The sequence below is a fragment of the Paramormyrops kingsleyae genome, chromosome 2 (assembly GCF_048594095.1).
Source record: "Paramormyrops kingsleyae isolate MSU_618 chromosome 2, PKINGS_0.4, whole genome shotgun sequence".
NCBI classification, from domain to species: Eukaryota; Metazoa; Chordata; class Actinopteri; order Osteoglossiformes; family Mormyridae; genus Paramormyrops; species Paramormyrops kingsleyae.
The window spans coordinates 37,238,616-37,256,498 of record NC_132798.1 but is presented as its reverse complement, the minus strand read 5'-3'; the positions used below and the strand labels follow the sequence as shown (position 1 = coordinate 37,256,498).

Below are 17,883 nucleotides of genomic sequence, written 5' to 3'. Positions count from 1 at the left end.
GAGTGTCGGAGGGTCTGGAGCTGGAGGAGGTGAGGGTCTAGACACCAGACCAGACCACCGCCATCCAGCAGAATTCCATGACAGCTGAGTGGGGAGCAGAGCTGGCAGATATGAGAGGCATAGCATCAGACCAGACCGCTGTACTCCAGCAACTGGAATCTTTAGTCCCAAGGACCTCGAGCAGGCCCAGGCTGCAGGCCCCACCTTCTCTTGTCTACTAGGCTCGCTCCGCAGGGACAGGAAGCCGGTGTAGTCAGAGCTGAGGTCCCTAGGCCTAGCCATGAGGACATACTGTTCGCAGTGTGACAACCTGGTCCCCCACAATAGGTTGCTGTATCAATGCTGGTAGGGTCCTGTGCCAGTGCAGACCATGTGGCAGCTGCTGGTCCTAGAGTCACTCAGAGGGGTGGTGTTGGGGTGTGGGCATGGGCTACCAGGAGTAGGGCACTTCGGTGTCACCAAGACCGTGCACAGGTTCTGGCAGCAGTCCTACTGGCTATGACAACGAAGTGCTGCTGCCTGGACATAGAGTTGGACATCAACAGCTGCAATGCCTGCACAGCTCACAATGGCCCCCACAAATACTCCCGGGTCCCTCTCCAGCAAATGAAGTCCAGCGGCCCCATGGTGTGGTTCAATGTGGATGTTCTGGGCCCATTCCTGACCACCACCCTCAGTAACTACTACATTCTTGTGGCAATAGACTACTTCAATAAGCAACTCGAGGCATACGCAGTGCCAGAGCAAAGTGCCACTGTGATGGCCATCGAATTGGTGGACAAATTCTTCTCCAGGTTCACAGCCCCAGCCAAAGATGAATGAGGTCATATGACACATGCAGCCAGGAAGCTCTGCTGGATGCCAGGGCAGCTCTGTGGCCATACAATCCCCACCAACACAAGTGACTTTCCCGTAAGTGTCAGACTGCTGGCAGGGACTGTACATGGTGTTGAGACAGGTATCTGAGGTGGTATACCTCATCCAGACTGGCCCCAGGACCTGGTCGGTCACCGGAACAGACTGGCCCCTATCACCCAAAGTGTTCCCGGTCCCCAGCGCCAGCCAGCAGCCTGGCTTACACAGCGCATGTTAGCAGCCTGGCTTCCCCAATGCCCGCTAACAGCCCATCTCCTGGTGTCTACCAGTGTGTCTCTGGTTGTCTTGTAAATACTTGTTGTATGTGCAACCTGCTGTTTGCTGTGATTACCCCTGTTTCCCCATTGTACTGTAAGTGTCAGCGCATGTATAGTGAGGATAGAAGAGTTATTTTCTGGGCTGAAAAAAAAGAGCTTACCCGCAAGAGCTGCCTGATTTTTCCTACCTTCATGAAGTCAATGTCCACCCAATGCTACTTTATTGACAGGCAGATGAAGCTGCCATTTCAGAACCAGGAAATGCCCCAATAAGGCTATAAAATAGACATTTTACACTTGTCAGAGTTCTAGAATAACACACTGCTCTGCTGCTATAAAATACCACAATTTAGGACTTTTTTCTGTTCAGTGTAAAAGCTAACAGATATACAATGTATCTAAGATTTTGGGTGGCAAAAAAACACAGCATGTGTGCCCAAATACAGCTTATAAATATACCTGCCTCTCTTAACCCCAAGGCAGTTGTATGACATACTTTTAATATTAAATATGCACTTCATAAGTGTAGTACATACAGACTCATAATTGCTTTAGCACCTGAAAATGGGAGCGTGTCCCAGGTTCAGAAATCACTTCCCCTGCCTGTATGGCACAGGGAGGCAGCCTCTCTTCAACAGGAATTTACTTTGTGACCATTTTCATCTGCATAGGCTGGGCAGGTGGCAGACGTCACGAGAAGTTGATGGAAATGCATGTTTCTGTGTGGGGTCCAGTGGTGAGTGTGAATATACACTATATGGATAAGTATTGGGACACCTGGCCAATACACCTACAGAAACTTTTTTTCAATACGTAGTTGGTCCCCTTTGCAACTATAACAGCTGCCACTCTTCTGGGTAGGGTTTTCACCAAAATTGTGAAGTGTGTCAGTGGGATTTTTTGCCCATTCATCCAGAAGGTCAGGCACTGATGCAGGACGTAAAGACCTGGCTCACAATCTCCATTCTAGTTCATCTCAAAGGTGTTCATTGGGGTTGAGGTCTGTGTTCTGTGTGGGCTAGTCAAGCCAAACTCATCCAACCATATCTTTATGGACCTTGCTTTGTGCACTGGGGCACAGTTGTGCTGGAACAGTAAAGGGCCTTCCCCAAACTTGAAATTGCTTCCAAAATGTCTTGATATGCTAAAGCATTAACATTGGAACTAAGAGGCCTAACCAACCCGTGAAAAAACCTCATACCATTATTCATTCCCAACCAAACCTTACAGCTGGCACAATGCAGTCAGGCATGCAACATTCTCCTGGCATCCGCCAAAACCCAGTATCATCCATGAGACTGACAGAGAAGCATGTGTCGTCACTCCACGGAACATGTTTCCTGTCAGGGTCAGCACCTGTTTGTCCCAGTTTTTCGTGTCTCCTCCCCATTTGGCCAGCAGGTGTCGTTGGCCACCCTGTCCATCCCGTCCTTCCTGTTGTCAGCCTTTGTGTTTTCCCCGGTGCCCCGTTGGCTGTATGGCTCAAAGAGCTTAGCATGCGGCTACCTGTCAACCCCTCAATCTTGTACTCAAATCCCACCTCCTCTGTTTTTTAATTTTTGTAGATTTTGTTCCCTTGTGTTTCATTTGTATCAGTTTTCTAGTTCCTGTGTTTTGATTTGTATTCGGTTTGGGTTTTTGCTTTTGTGCCCGTGGTTGTGTGTCTTTCTTATTGTTAGATTCTGTTTCCTTGTTTCTGTCAGTTTTAGTTTCCCTGTTATCTACCAGTTTCCTTGAGTTAATAATTAGTGTCACCTGTTTCCTGTTTTCTTGCGTCAGTCCTTGTGTGTTCTCTCTGATTGGATAATTGTTTCATGTTTCACTCCTGCTTGTTACCCGGTTTAGTTTCTGTATTTAAGTCCCTGCCTTAGTTCAGTTCCCCAGTGGGTTGTTCTTATTCTTCTTCTTTTTGTACTTTGTTCCCAGCCTGCCTGCTCCTTGTCACCCTGACCTTTTGTAGCTAGTCTTTGTTTGTTCTGTGAGTTGTCAGTGGATCATCATCTCCTTTCCCTGTCTGTATGATGCCACTCCCCCATGCCAGAAGCACCCGAATCCATGACAGTTTCCACTATTCCAAAATCCAGTGGTGGCGTGCTTTACACCACTCCATCTGATGCTTGGTGATGAGAGACCTGCAGCTCTTCGGCCATGGAAGTCCATTCCATCAAGCTCCCAGCACACGGTTTTTGTGAGGGGTTAATGCCACAGGAACTTTGGAATATTGTTGTTATTGAGTCAACAGAGTGCTGGTGCCTCAGCATTCGGCAACTCAGATCTGTTACTTTATGTGGTCTGCCACTTTGTAGCTGAGATTCTGTTGTTCCTATTGCATCCACTTTGCAATAATACTGTACGTCTTACAGTTATCCATAAAGGAAATTCCATTAATCGACTTATTGCAAAGATGGCATCTTATGACAGTACCATGCTTGAATTCACCAAGCTTTTCAGAACGACTCATTCTTTCACAAATGTTTGTAAACCTGACTGCATGGCTAGGTGCTTGATTTTATACACCTGTGGCAATGGGTCTTAATAATACACCTTAAGAGGTGTGTCCCAGTACCTTTGTCCAAATAGTGCATAAATTCATGCAGCAGTCAGTGGTGGGCTCTCTGAAAAGGGGCTTTGAGAGGGAGGTCAAGAAAAGGAAGGACAAAAAAAACATTGGCTTGCTATCATAGTTGGATAACAGAGATTTGGCGGGAGGGAATGAGATGACCCAAACATCCTCTGCAGAAACTAGAGGATTCTAAAGGATCTTTTCAATGTCTAATTTCTTCCTGGGGCTGCAAGTAGTGGCTGCTGGTCTTCTTCTTCTTTTTCTTCTTCTTCTGGTCTGAGAGCATTATGGTATACTCAAACCTTGGGTGGAGGTATGTCAAGGTCACCCAAGAAAAAATAGCAAGCCTTAGCTTGAATCACAGTATTAAAGTGTGAGAGCAGCTCGCTGGGGTCAAAACAAGAGCATAGCCCTAAGATTTAAACCCTAGACTGCCGTTGCTAATGTCAGACTCCCCCGGCGGTTTGATAACCCAATTTGTCATTGTCAGCATGTGGAGGTGAAAACCACATAGTTGGACTCCAGCTTATCCAGTGTCACCCTAATTAAACCGGTGAAGGTGCATTGTGACACAAGAAGGCCTTGCTGCCTGAGCCCACCTTTCAGCACAGTTGTCCTGGCAACGGAAGACAGTCATTTTCCTGTAGTCAAAAAAGGATGCTCCTTTGAGTGTTCTCTTTTGTATGTCATCAGCGTAGCAGCCAATATACTTTGCTGAAAAACACACACAGAACACATGTTATTACACAGCATTTAAGTAGAAGCTGTCTTGTCTATATGCACTTTCAGTACATATACAGTAATGTAAACACTCGTGCATGTAATTCATTCTCTAAATCTACACCCAGCACTTATCCACACTTTGTTTTCAACAATTACATCACTGTAACTATCAAAACTGGCATTTGAAGGACATGGCGACGTCTGTTCCCAGAGTGCCTACTTTGTTTTCTTGTTTTTAGTTCCTTTGAGTAATTTGTTTTACCTGTGCCCTGTTTCCCTGGTCTTTGTTAATTAGTCTCACCTGTCCTGTGTTAGTTTCATTACCCCTTTAGTATTTTAGTTCCTGCTTCTGTTTAGTTCCTGAGTGGTTCATTGTGTTCTGTGATTGTGTGATGTGTTGATGTTTGCGATGTTCAATGGTTTTGCTATTTTCAGTGTTTGATGTGTATTCGGTTTTTTAATGTAGTCTTAGTTTAATCCCCTTCAGTTTTTGACCCCTTGTGGTCCTTTTGGTTTTGTAGTGTTTATCTGTTTTTATTTAATAAACCCCTTTTATGTTCCTGGAGCCGCTAGTGGGTCGTCCACCCTTTTTTGTGCCTGCCTGATGCCTCGCTCCCGTGCCCATGACGGAATGAACCACTCTCAAGGACGATCCCCAGGCTCCACAACACCCCTCATGCTGGGATATGTGTCCCTAGCACCAGCTACTGGGCCTGCAGTGCTCAAATTGGAGCACTCACCCCCTGGATCGGTTCCTGATCCTGACGCACCCCGACTTGGCGACGTCTGTTCCCAGAGTGCCTACTTTGGCACCCGCCTGGCTTTTAAATGTTCCAGATTCCAGAGGGAAAGCCCCTGCAGTTGTAGCAGTGGAGCCTCTGCCTCTAGAGGGTCCAGTTCTCCCCCACCTGCCTCCAGGTGTTCTGGTTACGACGCCTGTTGAGGGGGAGGATGGGCTGGAGACCCTCAGTCGCCGGCTGATGGATTGGGCCAAGGGTCTCTTGTGTCCAGTGTCTGGCCCAGCCGCAGCCGCGATGCCCGAGCCCTGCCCAGGGGAAGTCGCAGCCGCCGCCTCCTCTGCGATGCTCGAGCCTGGCCCACAGGGGACCATGCCTCTTGGCTTTGCCCCTGCATCTCCGCCCAGGGCCGTTCTGGCCCCAGGCCCCAAGTGTCAGACTACTACCTCCACCCAAGCGGACCTTGCATGGCGCTGGTGGAGGTCCAGCAGAGGGCCAGGCCGGTTCTCTGTCTCCCGAAAGGGGAGACGGGGACACACTAGGCGGACCAACCGCCCTGACCCAGTCTCTTCCTCATCACCCTCCAATCCTTCACTCCCTCCTTTGTTACTTTCCGGTTCCCGTCCTACAGACTCCTCCTCGTCATTCCCCAGTCCTGCAGTCTCCTCATCACCCTCCAGTCCTGCACTCCCTTCCTTGTCCCCTTCCAGTTCCCATCCTGTAGTCTCTTCCTCATCGCTCCCTAGTTCCTGTACTACAGTACCTTCCTCGTCGTTCCACAGTCCTGCAGTCCCATCATCGTCGTCCTACAGTACCTTCCTCATCACCCTCCAGTTCCTGTCCCCGTCCTGCAGTCCGTACCTCCTCGCCCTCCAGTCGGCCACAAAGCCCACATCCTACCCATCCTTTCCCTTTTCTGTTTCCTGGCCAGTCCCATTTCTGCCCTTCCTGTGTGCCGTATCGTTCTCAGGCCAGACTCGTGGGCGCATGAAGCAAGGCTTCTTTACGGCTGTCAGGGTCAGCCCCTGCTGTGGTCCTTCCGTGTCCCTTCCCCGTTTGACCAGCAGGTGTTGCTGGTCATCCCATTCTTTATGTTAGTCTTTGTTCTCCCCTATTACCTGTCTGGTCATGTGGCTCAATGTGTTGAGCATATGGTTGTCTGTGTACCCTTCTGTCCTATGTTCGAATCCTGCCTCCTGTTTTTGTATGTTGCTCCTTAGTGTTTCTAGTTATTGTACCTGGTGGTTTTTGTATTTGGTTTTGTTCCTTGTGCCCCTGCTTGTCTTTACCTGTTTAATTCCCTAGTGTTGGTTTGTTTCCTTGGATAGTTCTCCCTGTTTTTAGTTCCTTTGAGTTATTAGTTTCACCTGTGCCCCGTTTCCCTGGTCTTTGTTAATTAGTCTCACCTGTCCTGTGTTAGTTTCATTACCCCTTTAGTATTTTAGTTCCTGCTTCTGTTTAGTTCCTGAGTGGTTCATTGTTCTGTGTGGGTTGTTGTTGGTCTGCACTGATTGTGTTTGATAGTTGTTATTTCAGAGAGTCCCAGTATTAGTTGTCTATTTAGGTTTTGTTATTTAGTTTTGTTAATTAATCCCTTTTTAGTTTTTGACCCCTCGAGGTCTTTTTGGTTTTGTTGTTTGTACTGTTTTCTGTTTTATTTAATAAACCCCTTCTGTTCCTGGAGCCGCTAGTGGGTCGTCCACCCCTTTTTTGTGCACTATGCCTCGTTCTCGCGCCCGGATCCTTGACAACGGCACCATGACACTGCTCTCGAGAGTCTCTGCTGTAACAGGAAAGTACACTATATAAGGCAATATATAAAAAATAACCTGGACAGAATGGAAGGGGAGGCTAGGTTAGCGATAGTAGGGTAAGGGTTATAACAGTCCACAAGGGTAGGCTGCAAAAAGGTGCGACAGGATAGTGTTACACTGCACTCTGCACTAGCATAAGGCTATATGCTAAATACCAAGAAAATGATTCTCCAATCATCTTTTCATGGGATTTCAAATGTTCCATGTCCCTGAAGACTCTCTGGACGCCCCCCATTTTCAGTCTTCACGACTATATGAGTGCCCTGTCCTGCCTTTATTTTACACTGGTGTGTCTCTTATTACCCCCTCTGGTGTTTCCTTCTCCATCTCTGTTGTTTTCCTGCTTGTCTGCCCTGTTCTGGTGTGGCATGTTCTGTCGGTCCTGAATTATAACAGCATTATAACCCTAGCAGTAGTTCTACCGCTGCCCCCTAGAGGACACAGTTGACACAATACACCGTAATGGGTCAATTGGGAGTTGACTGGGACACACTCGACTGTTTGGACCATCAACAACCTGGATACTGTGAGACATGACACTAATCTTGTTTTCCAACACAGTTCTGTTTAAACAACAATGCAGTTCCCAAATCCACAACACAAAGCTTAAAAGGAGGCGCACTGCTGTGATAACAGGTCTACCTCATTGTTTTCTAACATCAGCATGCATGAGCATGTTTGAATATACAAAGGGATAGTAGGCTGTTGTGGCTAAAACAAAACTGCATCACATCCTCACATGGAGCAGCACTGAGCAGAATTGCAGCTATCAATCATGAGAATAATGCTCAGAATTCACCACCCGCGCATTCACTGCAACTCTGTAAGCCACATTAATATTGGGTACTAATAAAATTAACCCAAAGGAAGTGATTCTTAGGAGGAAATATGGATAGTAGGGTGGTTTTACACAAATTAAATTACATCTGACTACGGCAGTAACTCCATATTCAGTCATAGGCAGCCAAAGTGAAGATATGATATGATGCCATTAAATATTGAAGGGCAGGATAATCCTCCAGCACTGCAGCTACACCACAATCACAAGGGCAAAGGTATTAAATTCAATCCCAAGATAATTCAACTCCAGTTTCTGGCATGTCATGGAAATTGCCCTTGAGAAAGCACAGCACCTGACCAGATGGATCTGAACAAAGTCTTCATACAGGTGTAAGTTCGACATCCCATGTAGCAAAACACCCCAATGACCACTGGCATCACACATTAACAGAATTTCAGAGGGGTGACTCAGTATTTGATATTACAGAGGTAGAATTTTTGACAGCTGCAACTACACTGTTATAAATAAGCCTCTTAGGGTGGCTTCTTTCATCTCTGTGGTCACATGACGAGTTTAGATTGTGAGCAATAACAATACTGAGCCACAATTATACTTGAAGCGCATGTTGCTATGTCTCTATGTCCTAACCGCCTGTTCACATGGTTCTTAACTCAGCACTTTCATGCACGCCACTAACCGCATACAGAACATCCACTGGAATAAATATTTTGGTGGGGGGTGGTGGTGCATGGTTTAGGAATGCACTCACAAAAAGAAAAAAGGAGCCCACCTTTTCATGGTTGCTTGATGGCTGTGTCTCTTCCATTCTCCAAACTATTGCCCTCCATATCATTCAGAATCAGAATCATTTATTTATTGCCAAGTACTTTTACATACAGGGAATTTACTTTAGATGTTGTTCAAAGAAATCAAGGACAATATAACAATGTACATAAAAATAAAATTAAGTAATATGACTAATGTAGATAGTGTGCATGATGTAATAAAGCAGCAGGTGGCAGGACACTCTGATCCTCCTTGTCAAACAAGCACTCTTATCATCCGATGCCCCCACAAAGTGCAGAGGGATTTTTGCAGAAAATACTAAACACTATAGACCTTTTGGGGATACATAATTTCATTTTTGTGTGGGTCAGACACTACAGCAGATGATAATGGCCACTGTACCAAGAAGGAAAAGTAGGATTCTGCTATAAAATTCATATTCATTCAGTTAATTCACAGTGTGTACGTTATGTTAGTCCAGCAATGCAGAATACCTTGCTAATGTTGGCATTTAATACTTGACCCATCCAAGTGCTTTGACTTGACTGATGACTTCTCCACCATAATACCACCCTTGTAGCTAAATTGTTATGCTGACTTTTTAACTGCTGTAGAGAACTAAGACTGGAAAAGGGAAGAAGTATGAAAAGAAGGCCATAAACAAGCAGAGAAGAAAGGTGGAGACGCTTGACTGAGGAAGAAGAGTAAAGGCGCAAATTCAATTGGAATCCATCTCTGCCTGCTTGTCCATGGCAACACAATCTTTGCATCTTGATAACAGCTTAGTAATAGGCGTATTGATAGTGTTATCTGTTGATAAAGGGGGGAAACTGTGACCCACTCAACTAAAACCTGTTACTGTATGTGCCACAGTCCACACAATTAAAAAAATGCCTATATTAATCCACATTCTCTAACAAAATTAGTAAACTACTATCAGACTAATATCTTAACACACTTCCTCCTACTTTCAAACCAGTTAAAACTAGTTTTGAACCATATCATCATAGCTAATTGTGATGATGCAAAAGTCTAAGAAATGATTTCCACCCTAGGTTCAGAAGAGCAAGGAAAGGACCATATAGGGGCAGTGAGCTTCAGGTCCCAGGGACCGAGCAAGAAGAAGGACCAACCAAGCAGGGTGTTCATTTCACATTTAAAAGCACCCTTTTTCGATTTGTAAGACCGTGTTAATTCTGTTAAAACCACATGGTGGTTTAAGGTTCCCGCTTCACTGAAATCACCTGAGATCCTAATGGCTGAGAGGAATCAATTTTTGCCTTCCATTAGTCAAAGACATGTCACTCGAGAAATCCTTGGGAAAGCCACGTTTGGTGCATCACGGCAGGGGCCTTCAACATTTATAAGCAGGTTGTCAGCTGCTCATTTGGGGGGGGGGGTTGTAAGATGATATTGCTGGAAGGTAGTGGATTCACTCATACTGAACAGATCCACGAGCCATCTTCAGGCCACACCAGACATTAAAGGAAATGAGGGAGAGGACATTTGCAGGAAAGATGTAAGAGAAGAAGTAATACTGTATGTAACAAACTGCAGCAGATGTTTCTGGGATTGGTTAGAATCTTAAGATTAGCCTAACAACAAAAATAACATGCTACATCTGGTGAGTGTTTTTCTTCAGCTTCTCATAGCTATAACAGAAACAAGGCAATATATATATATATATATATATATATATATATATATATATATATATATATATATATATCTCAACCTGTTTCTTTTAGCTTTGAGGGATTACAGAAATGTTACTGGGTAGCTAGGGTATGCACCAACAGACTTGTGTCCCGAGGTAACCAGCAGAATGGGGGAGGGGGGGGGTGGTAATCTCATAGACTGTGAGCCCCTTTGACATTTCTGGCTAACTGGGCTAATCTCATTCGCACTTCAGCCTTCTCACACAAAGGAAGGATCCTCCACTACTGTCACACCACAAATCAACTTAGTTTTAATCCCCTTAGTCTACCAGCATGTCAATAGGGAAGACGATGTGTTAGTGAGAGGGGTAATTACAACTCCTAAGTATCTGACTTATTACTGAAAAGCGAGGTGACTTCAGATAATTCAGGTTTATTGGTTTTCCTGGGGGAAGAAAATTCAACACTGACCAGTGGTGGCAGCAGTGAGGTGCATATAACAAGTGTAACAGTAGAACCACTGCATTTAATGACCAGATAATACGGAGGCCTCACAAGGGCTTAATTCTTTCACAGGCCATTTGTTCTGTCTGGGCGCCTTGGAACAACCTGTCCCCAGCCCGGGACCGTGTGTGAAGATATCAGCTAGCATGCGATTCTATAAATAAGCTCTTATCAGAAATGGTACTATTCAGTGCCGAAGCCCCATCTTGCAGAAAAGATTAGAGTTTTTTGAGTCTTTGGCTTTGATCTTGACCCTGAGCAGCACTCACCCCGGCCATCGGCTGACTCTTTGATGGTCCGCGCCTTGAGGTCAGGGTTCCAGCTCTTGGTGTGGTCGCTCCCTCTCTCATGCACCGTGCTATCCTTCGTCCAGGAAACGCCAGCCTGCCCGGTCGTCCCATGGGTGCCCTTGCCAACCCCGCCGGCAGATCCGCGGGCCACATTCCATGCTATGTTTGGCTGGGTAGAGTTATCACTTGTGAAGACCGCATGGAGGAAGACCAGGCTACCTGCCATCAGGTATAGGAGGAAGAAGGTGAAGAAGCGCACAGGCTTCCTGCGGAAGCAGCGCTGCAGCCTGCGCAGGAGCCGTGCCATCCTGGGTACCGCCTGTGCATACAACAGCTGTGGAATTAAAAAAAAAAATAAATGCAGACAAAAAACAAGCAAAACAGCAAATTTAGGATCTTCAGCTCTCCACAGTTTAATCCTGTTCAGGTGGGGTAAAAGTAGAGATGTGGAACAGTCCTGTCCCTCCCCCCACCTCCCCCAGGTGGAGAGCGCATCCAGATTCTGGCCACACCAGCATTCAGCCTGTCTATTTAAGTTCGGGCCACAAGCCCGGAAGCCGGCGCCGATGGAGAGGCCATGTCCTGAAAGACGATCGCTGGGGGGGCAGTGTGCCCCCCCCAGACACCAGCCTGTGGATGCGCAACCGGTGTGTTTATTTTTTTCCCTATCCTCCTCTGTCCCTCCGGAGAGATGGGAAGAGCTCTGCCTTCACTGGCCAATGAGGCGCCAGGCCTGCCTGATCGCTGCGTTGCCCCTGGTCATTCACAGACACCAGCGCCTGAAAGTGAGAGAAACGTGTTAGACCACATGAGTCCTCCCCCCTTAACCCAGGCAAAAAATACAAAGCCAGTATCCAAACCACAGAACCAATGAAACTCAAAAGGTTGAACATGACATACTAGAATGTGCATGAACTTTAAATAAACTATTGTTGTAGTCAACTTTCACACTTGCGGTCAGATATATGTTAATATATATAATATAACCCTGGACCATATTAACATTATTGTTGTGAGGCTGTGAGGAAGCGGTGTGCTAGGCAGGCTGTCACGCTGTGGACAGGCAGGAGCTTGGCTTGGAGGGAGTGGCACCAGCACAGAGGCTGGAACCTTGGAAAGACGTCTAGTGGCTCAGTGGGCTAAGTCTCTGTGCTTGTGATCAGAAGATTGCTGGTGTGAGCCCTGGCCTTTGCAGAATACCCTCATGTCTATGGGCCCTCAAGCAAGGCCCTTAGCCCCCAGCTCCACGTTAGCCGCATGTTAGCTGACCATGCGCTATGATCCCCACATTATGGAGAACAAGGTGAGCTCAGCAAAGACAAGCTGAATAAAATTACTTACTTCAAGGACATTACATGATATCCATAACTTAGAATCTTTCATGAACATATGGAGAAAGATTACTGGCACTGTTGTAGAATATAAATAAGAATAGCAATAATGAAATTTGCATTCTTAGTGGTCATATGCATATATGATGTCACACATGCAAAACTGAGGTAGCACTCAAAAAACAAAAACTTGCAGCCCTGAAGCGCAGATACAGCATACAAAAACAAAACCGGTGGTCCTGGGGTGCAGATGTAACAAACACAAAAACCTGCAGCTCAGAAGTGCAAAAAACTAAAAGAAAATGCAAAAAACAAAAACTGGAAGCTCTGAAGTGCAGAACACACACACAAAAAAATCAAAAACGAGCAAATCCTCAGGCAGTAAATTATGAAAATATGTCATCAGCTACTGCATCTTTGGCATATCCACAGTTTCTGGAAGACTTATTTATTATACCCATATATTTAACTCCATAGTGACATGTTTTATTAATTATTACTATACATAATCAATAAATAATTTAGCCTACAAGCTAAATGTACATTAATAATCTAATTTAATATGTTAATTTAAACCATAAGTTTAAACCATAAATTAAGTTAAACCATAACAAAACATGCCAGTTATAGTTCCAGCCTAAATGTGAACATTTTTTTAAATAATTAATAAAAGTTTTTATTTAATATTTGTAAACATATTTTATGTACAGTAACAGTCAATAAAACATGTCACTACATAGCCTTTGGTTATAATCATTAAAATACGTTATCCAGCTAAATATGCATTAAAATGTATAATATCCAGCTAAATGTGAAGCATCTTTCAAAACATACATCTTTTTAAACATTTGTAAATGTTATGTACAGTAATAATAAAACGTAGCACTAATTATACAGTTTTAATAGATAAAATATGTCGCTAACAAGCTAAATATACTTTAGTAATCTAATAAAGCATAATCGGGGATGAGATTTCGCATAACAGCAGTCATTCCTCAATTGTCCTGGAAACAGCTGATGACCCACTTCCATAATTTGTAATGGACGTAAACTGCCCCTACGTTCGAGCTCCAAAAATGGTACAAATGTAACTAACCTAACAAAACTTTTTTGTTTTTAACATGTAATAGTGTAACGTTATAATTTTGATATGTTTATTTTTATATATGTTTTTCTGCTGTCACTTCTTAAAATAATTTCTCACAACAAAAGAGAATCTTTTATGTGTAGGACATGGCGAATTTTTGATTTTCTGTGAGAATGCAAAAAAAGAAAAAAAGAACTACACTAAACGGGCATGTTAAGAGCTTCTTGTTTTGAGTTTTTTTCAATACTTTCGTAAGGGTATGTATTTATTGTAGTAATAAATGGGAAGCAAAGTTATATTTGTCTTTGTTTTTTCTTCTTTGTTAATCTGAAAAATGACCCAATCTGTGACTCAATACCGTGATACAAGCCAAACCATGAGTTTTGTGATCCGTTGTGCCCATAAACCATCCCAGCAAGCTACTTAGTGAACACACTTCTTACATTGCACCTTACATGGCACGTTACGGGTTTCATTATAGCTGTTTTAAACAGTTCTCACAAATACAGATGGTCCCTGAGTTACAATGGTCCAACTTACAATTTTTTGATCTCACGATGACGATTTCGATATACAAAAAATTTTAAAATACACATATATTTTAAGATTCGTGGGCATGCATCGCTGGCAGGCAGGCATAGCAGCGCATCAGATACAATACATTGGTACACTGCCGGTACACATCGCCCGTCTTGTGTGATGCCTCACTCTCGCCAACATCTTACGGAGTGAAGTTGTTTCGGTGTTAAAGCGTGTATTTTTTTCTGTGTTTTAAGTGTTTCAATGCCTACTTTTTCTGAAAACAGCATGTCTTCCAAACACCCAGACATGTCTCCTGAAGGTAGTGAGAAAAAGAAGAGGAAAGCCATCACTTTGGAGCAGAAATTAAAACTCATTAATGAGCATGAAGCAGGGAAAGCAGTGATAGTGATTGCACGTGATCACCACTTATCGCGAGCTGACAATCTTCACAATTCCTTAAGGACAAAAAGCGAATACTGGAAGTGATAAAGGCATCTGCTTTGGTGCATTGTACGACCATCACAAGGAAGAGGGTAGGACCTTTGGAAGAAATGGAACAGTTACTGGTCACGTGGATGGAGGATCAGATACAAAAGTGTATACCACTCAGCCTCCTGACGATCCAAGCTAAGGCACATACGCTTTTCAGTGATGTCAAGAAACGTTTCGACAACCCTACTTACAAGCAAGAATTTACAGCAAGTCATGGCTGGTTTTAGCAGTTCAAAAGCCGCCATAATTTCCACAATGTGAAGATAAGCGGTGAAGCAGAAAGTGCTGATGTGGAAGAGGCCGATAAATTCAAAGAAAAACTACACAAGATCATCGTTGGTGAAAATTACCTGCCGAAGCACGTGTTCAATGTTGACGAAACTGGCCTTTATTGGGAGCAAATGCCTGAACAGACCTACATCCATAAAGAAGCTACAACAATGCCCAAATTTAAAGCTATTAAGGATAGACTGACACTTCTTCTTGGGGGAAATGTATCCGGGTATAAACTGAAGCCATTCATGATCTATAACTTTAGCAAATCCAAGGGCATTAGCAAATATCAGCAAGAATACGCTTCCAGTTTACTACCAACAAACAAACAAACAAATTTATTTTTGTATAGCGCATTATCACAACATTACATTGTCCCAAAGCGCTTTACAGCATCCCCACCCAAAGCCCCCAGTGAGTAAGCCATAGGCGACAGTGGCAAGGAAAAACTCCCTAGAAGGAAGAAACCTTGGGAGGGACCAGACTCAAAGGGGGAGCCCATCCTCCAGGGGCCGGCAGGGAGAGTCAAATACAGTTTAGTCTGAAACACAAACGGGGAGCAGGGGGGAGATGACAAGCCGGTGCCAACACTTCCTCCAATCGCCAGGCAGCCAGAACTACCGGCATAATAAGAGAGCATGGATGACTGCAGCCATTTTCGAAGATTGGTTTATGAACTGCATTATTCCGGAAGTGAAAGAATATTGTATAGAAAACAGCATTCCATTCAAAATCCTATTGATATTCGAAAATGCCCCAGGACACCCTCAGTACATTGGTGATGCCAATCCCAATGTAAGAGGTGTGTTCCTACCCCCAAACACAACTTCCCTCATACAATCAATGGATCAAGGTACCATGGCTACATTCAAGGCATATTATCTGAGGAATACATTCGGATAGGCTGTAGACGTTACAGAAGACAAGGAGCTACAAACTTTTTGGAAGGATGTGCAATGCCATACAGAACATAGCAAGAGCATGGAAGGAGATGACAAAAGAATCTATGAACAGAATCTGGAAAAATCTATTAAAAGTGTATGTTAACACATTTAAAGGTTTCAACAAAGATGATGCAGTTGGGGAAATTAATAAGAAGATTGTGTCACTCGGGGAAGTTTAGAAATAGAACTCATAGATGTGCACGATAGTGAGCTCACATCAGAAGAATTAATTGAACTTGCAGAAGAGAGAAAGAGAGCAAAAGAAGAAGAAGAAGAAATTGAAGAACAGCCACAGAAAAAGTTTACCATGAAAAAACTGTCGGAAGCATTTTCCTTTATCGAGAAAGCATTGAAATGTTTTGAGGAGATGGATGTCAGCTTTGATCATTTCGCTAAAGTAGAGAGGCAAGTCCAAGATGCTCTTGCATCTTACAAGCTTATTTATGATGAAAGAAAACGCACTGTGCAATCTACAATGGATATCCTTACGATCCTACATACACAATCCACTGCATGACTGCTCTTTCCCCCCCCCCCCCCCCCGTTTTCGTTGTGTGTGTTTGTGTTCTGCACTTCAGTGGCCTGTACTACGAAGCGGGGTTACAGGCTTATTGGGGTAACTTTGCGAGTAACTCGATGACGTGTGGTGTAACTTCGCGATTAACCCGTACTACGAAAGGTGGGTAGGTTTTACTCGAGGCATGCTGCTATGGCAATTTACGCTAAGTCTCAAACCTGCTCTGAGCAGTTTTTGTTCTTGGTTAACTTGAGGTTTCCGCGTAAGCCAGCCCTATATGAGCGCCGCGCCTCCAACTACAATTTCCCCAAAGACAATGCCGGCATACCTGTATGATCCATACGACATTAGCGTGAATCATGAGGGGCTCTCTCTGTCAATATGTATGAAATGGAGCAATGGCATATAATATGCATACAATGTATTAATTAATAACTGTTACAGAGAAAGTTATTCTGAAAACCCAAGGGGTGTGCATTGTTCCCTGTTGCCCACTGATCAAAGCACAATTCACTACATGTGCCTGTCTTGTCTAGTTTTAAAGTTATTAACCATTCATATATTGTCCCATTGCACATTATACGGATACATTGGAAAATTAAAAAATTAATTAAAATTCGTACGAAAAGCAATCTGGGTGTGCAACAGTTGCCATGAGCCCAAAATGCTAAACCACCATGTCATATTAGCTATTAAGACGATTTGGCACAAATCACGAAATGGTTTGAAGCGCAAAAATAATCTGTGCGCATCGTTGTCTGAGTACTGGACATCACAATTCTGTCATTAAAAACGTCCCACCTTACTTCTGTTAAAAGTTACTAAAGCCAGAAAACTGAGTATCGGCTAACTTAACCGCGGTGACAGGTTCCTAGTCATATTCTCACTATACATATGCTTGTTTTGCTGTTGTAAATCATTTGTTTGTTAAACAATGGCTCTCCTTCTATTAAGTGTAATATGAACAGACACCTTTTTCTTATTAGCTGTAACACATAGATACATGCTATTAAGTGGAGGCTAGACACATACAACAAATCTTTCATAATGAGTAGAAATATAAATACATATCCTTACGAAAATTAACCATGGTTTTACTATGATTAAATAAACATAGTTTACAATGGTTTGCCGTTTTTCATGGTTTTTTGGGTAACTATGGAAACCATGACTATGGTTTTATCATGGTTTTGCTACAGTGAAACCCTAGTATAATCTTGGTCATAAACCATGGTTTTTGTTTTACCATGGTCTTTGTTCTACCATGGTCTTTCCAAACCATGGTAGTACTATGGGTAGTACCAATGTACCATAGTAAAACCATGGTAGTACTATGGGTACTATGGGTAGTACCAATGTACCATGAGGTACCATAGTAAAACTATGGTTACTGCATAAAAACCACAGGAAACCATAGTGAATTGACATGATGTTTTTATATTTCATCTTGACTTGCTGCCACGTACGCTTTCCACTACTATTGCATTTGAAATCAGATCAATTAAGTTATTGTTAACATTAGGTTTACATTATGAGTAACATCACAGTAATGGAACTTTAGGGAGCATTACATTATTTAACAGCAAATAATAGGTGACTTCTGAATTGTGTCGCATCTGTGAGCCTCTGTATTCATTAACAGTATTTACATTTTTTTCCAGAAAACACTACATAATGTAATACTTGTAACAAATCAACTTCTTAACTGGCCTCATAGTACTGATTAGC

General features: G+C 43.6%; 1 protein-coding gene across 11 annotated transcripts in view; it reads right to left on the bottom strand.

Annotated features, from left to right (window-relative positions):
* Positions 1–17,883, bottom strand: part of wscd2 (WSC domain containing 2) — a 91,288-nt gene that overhangs the window by 21,332 nt on the left and 52,073 nt on the right. For all 11 annotated transcript variants that reach the window (XM_072709089.1, XM_023804374.2, XM_023804370.2 and 8 more), the window contains 2 exons: positions 10,969–11,768; positions 4,296–4,410 (listed from right to left, as the gene is read on the bottom strand). In XM_072709089.1, the coding sequence (XP_072565190.1) occupies positions 4,296–4,410; positions 10,969–11,296 (443 nt within the window). In that variant the 5' untranslated portion in view covers positions 11,297–11,768. The remainder of the gene's footprint in view (positions 1–4,295; positions 4,411–10,968; positions 11,769–17,883) is intronic.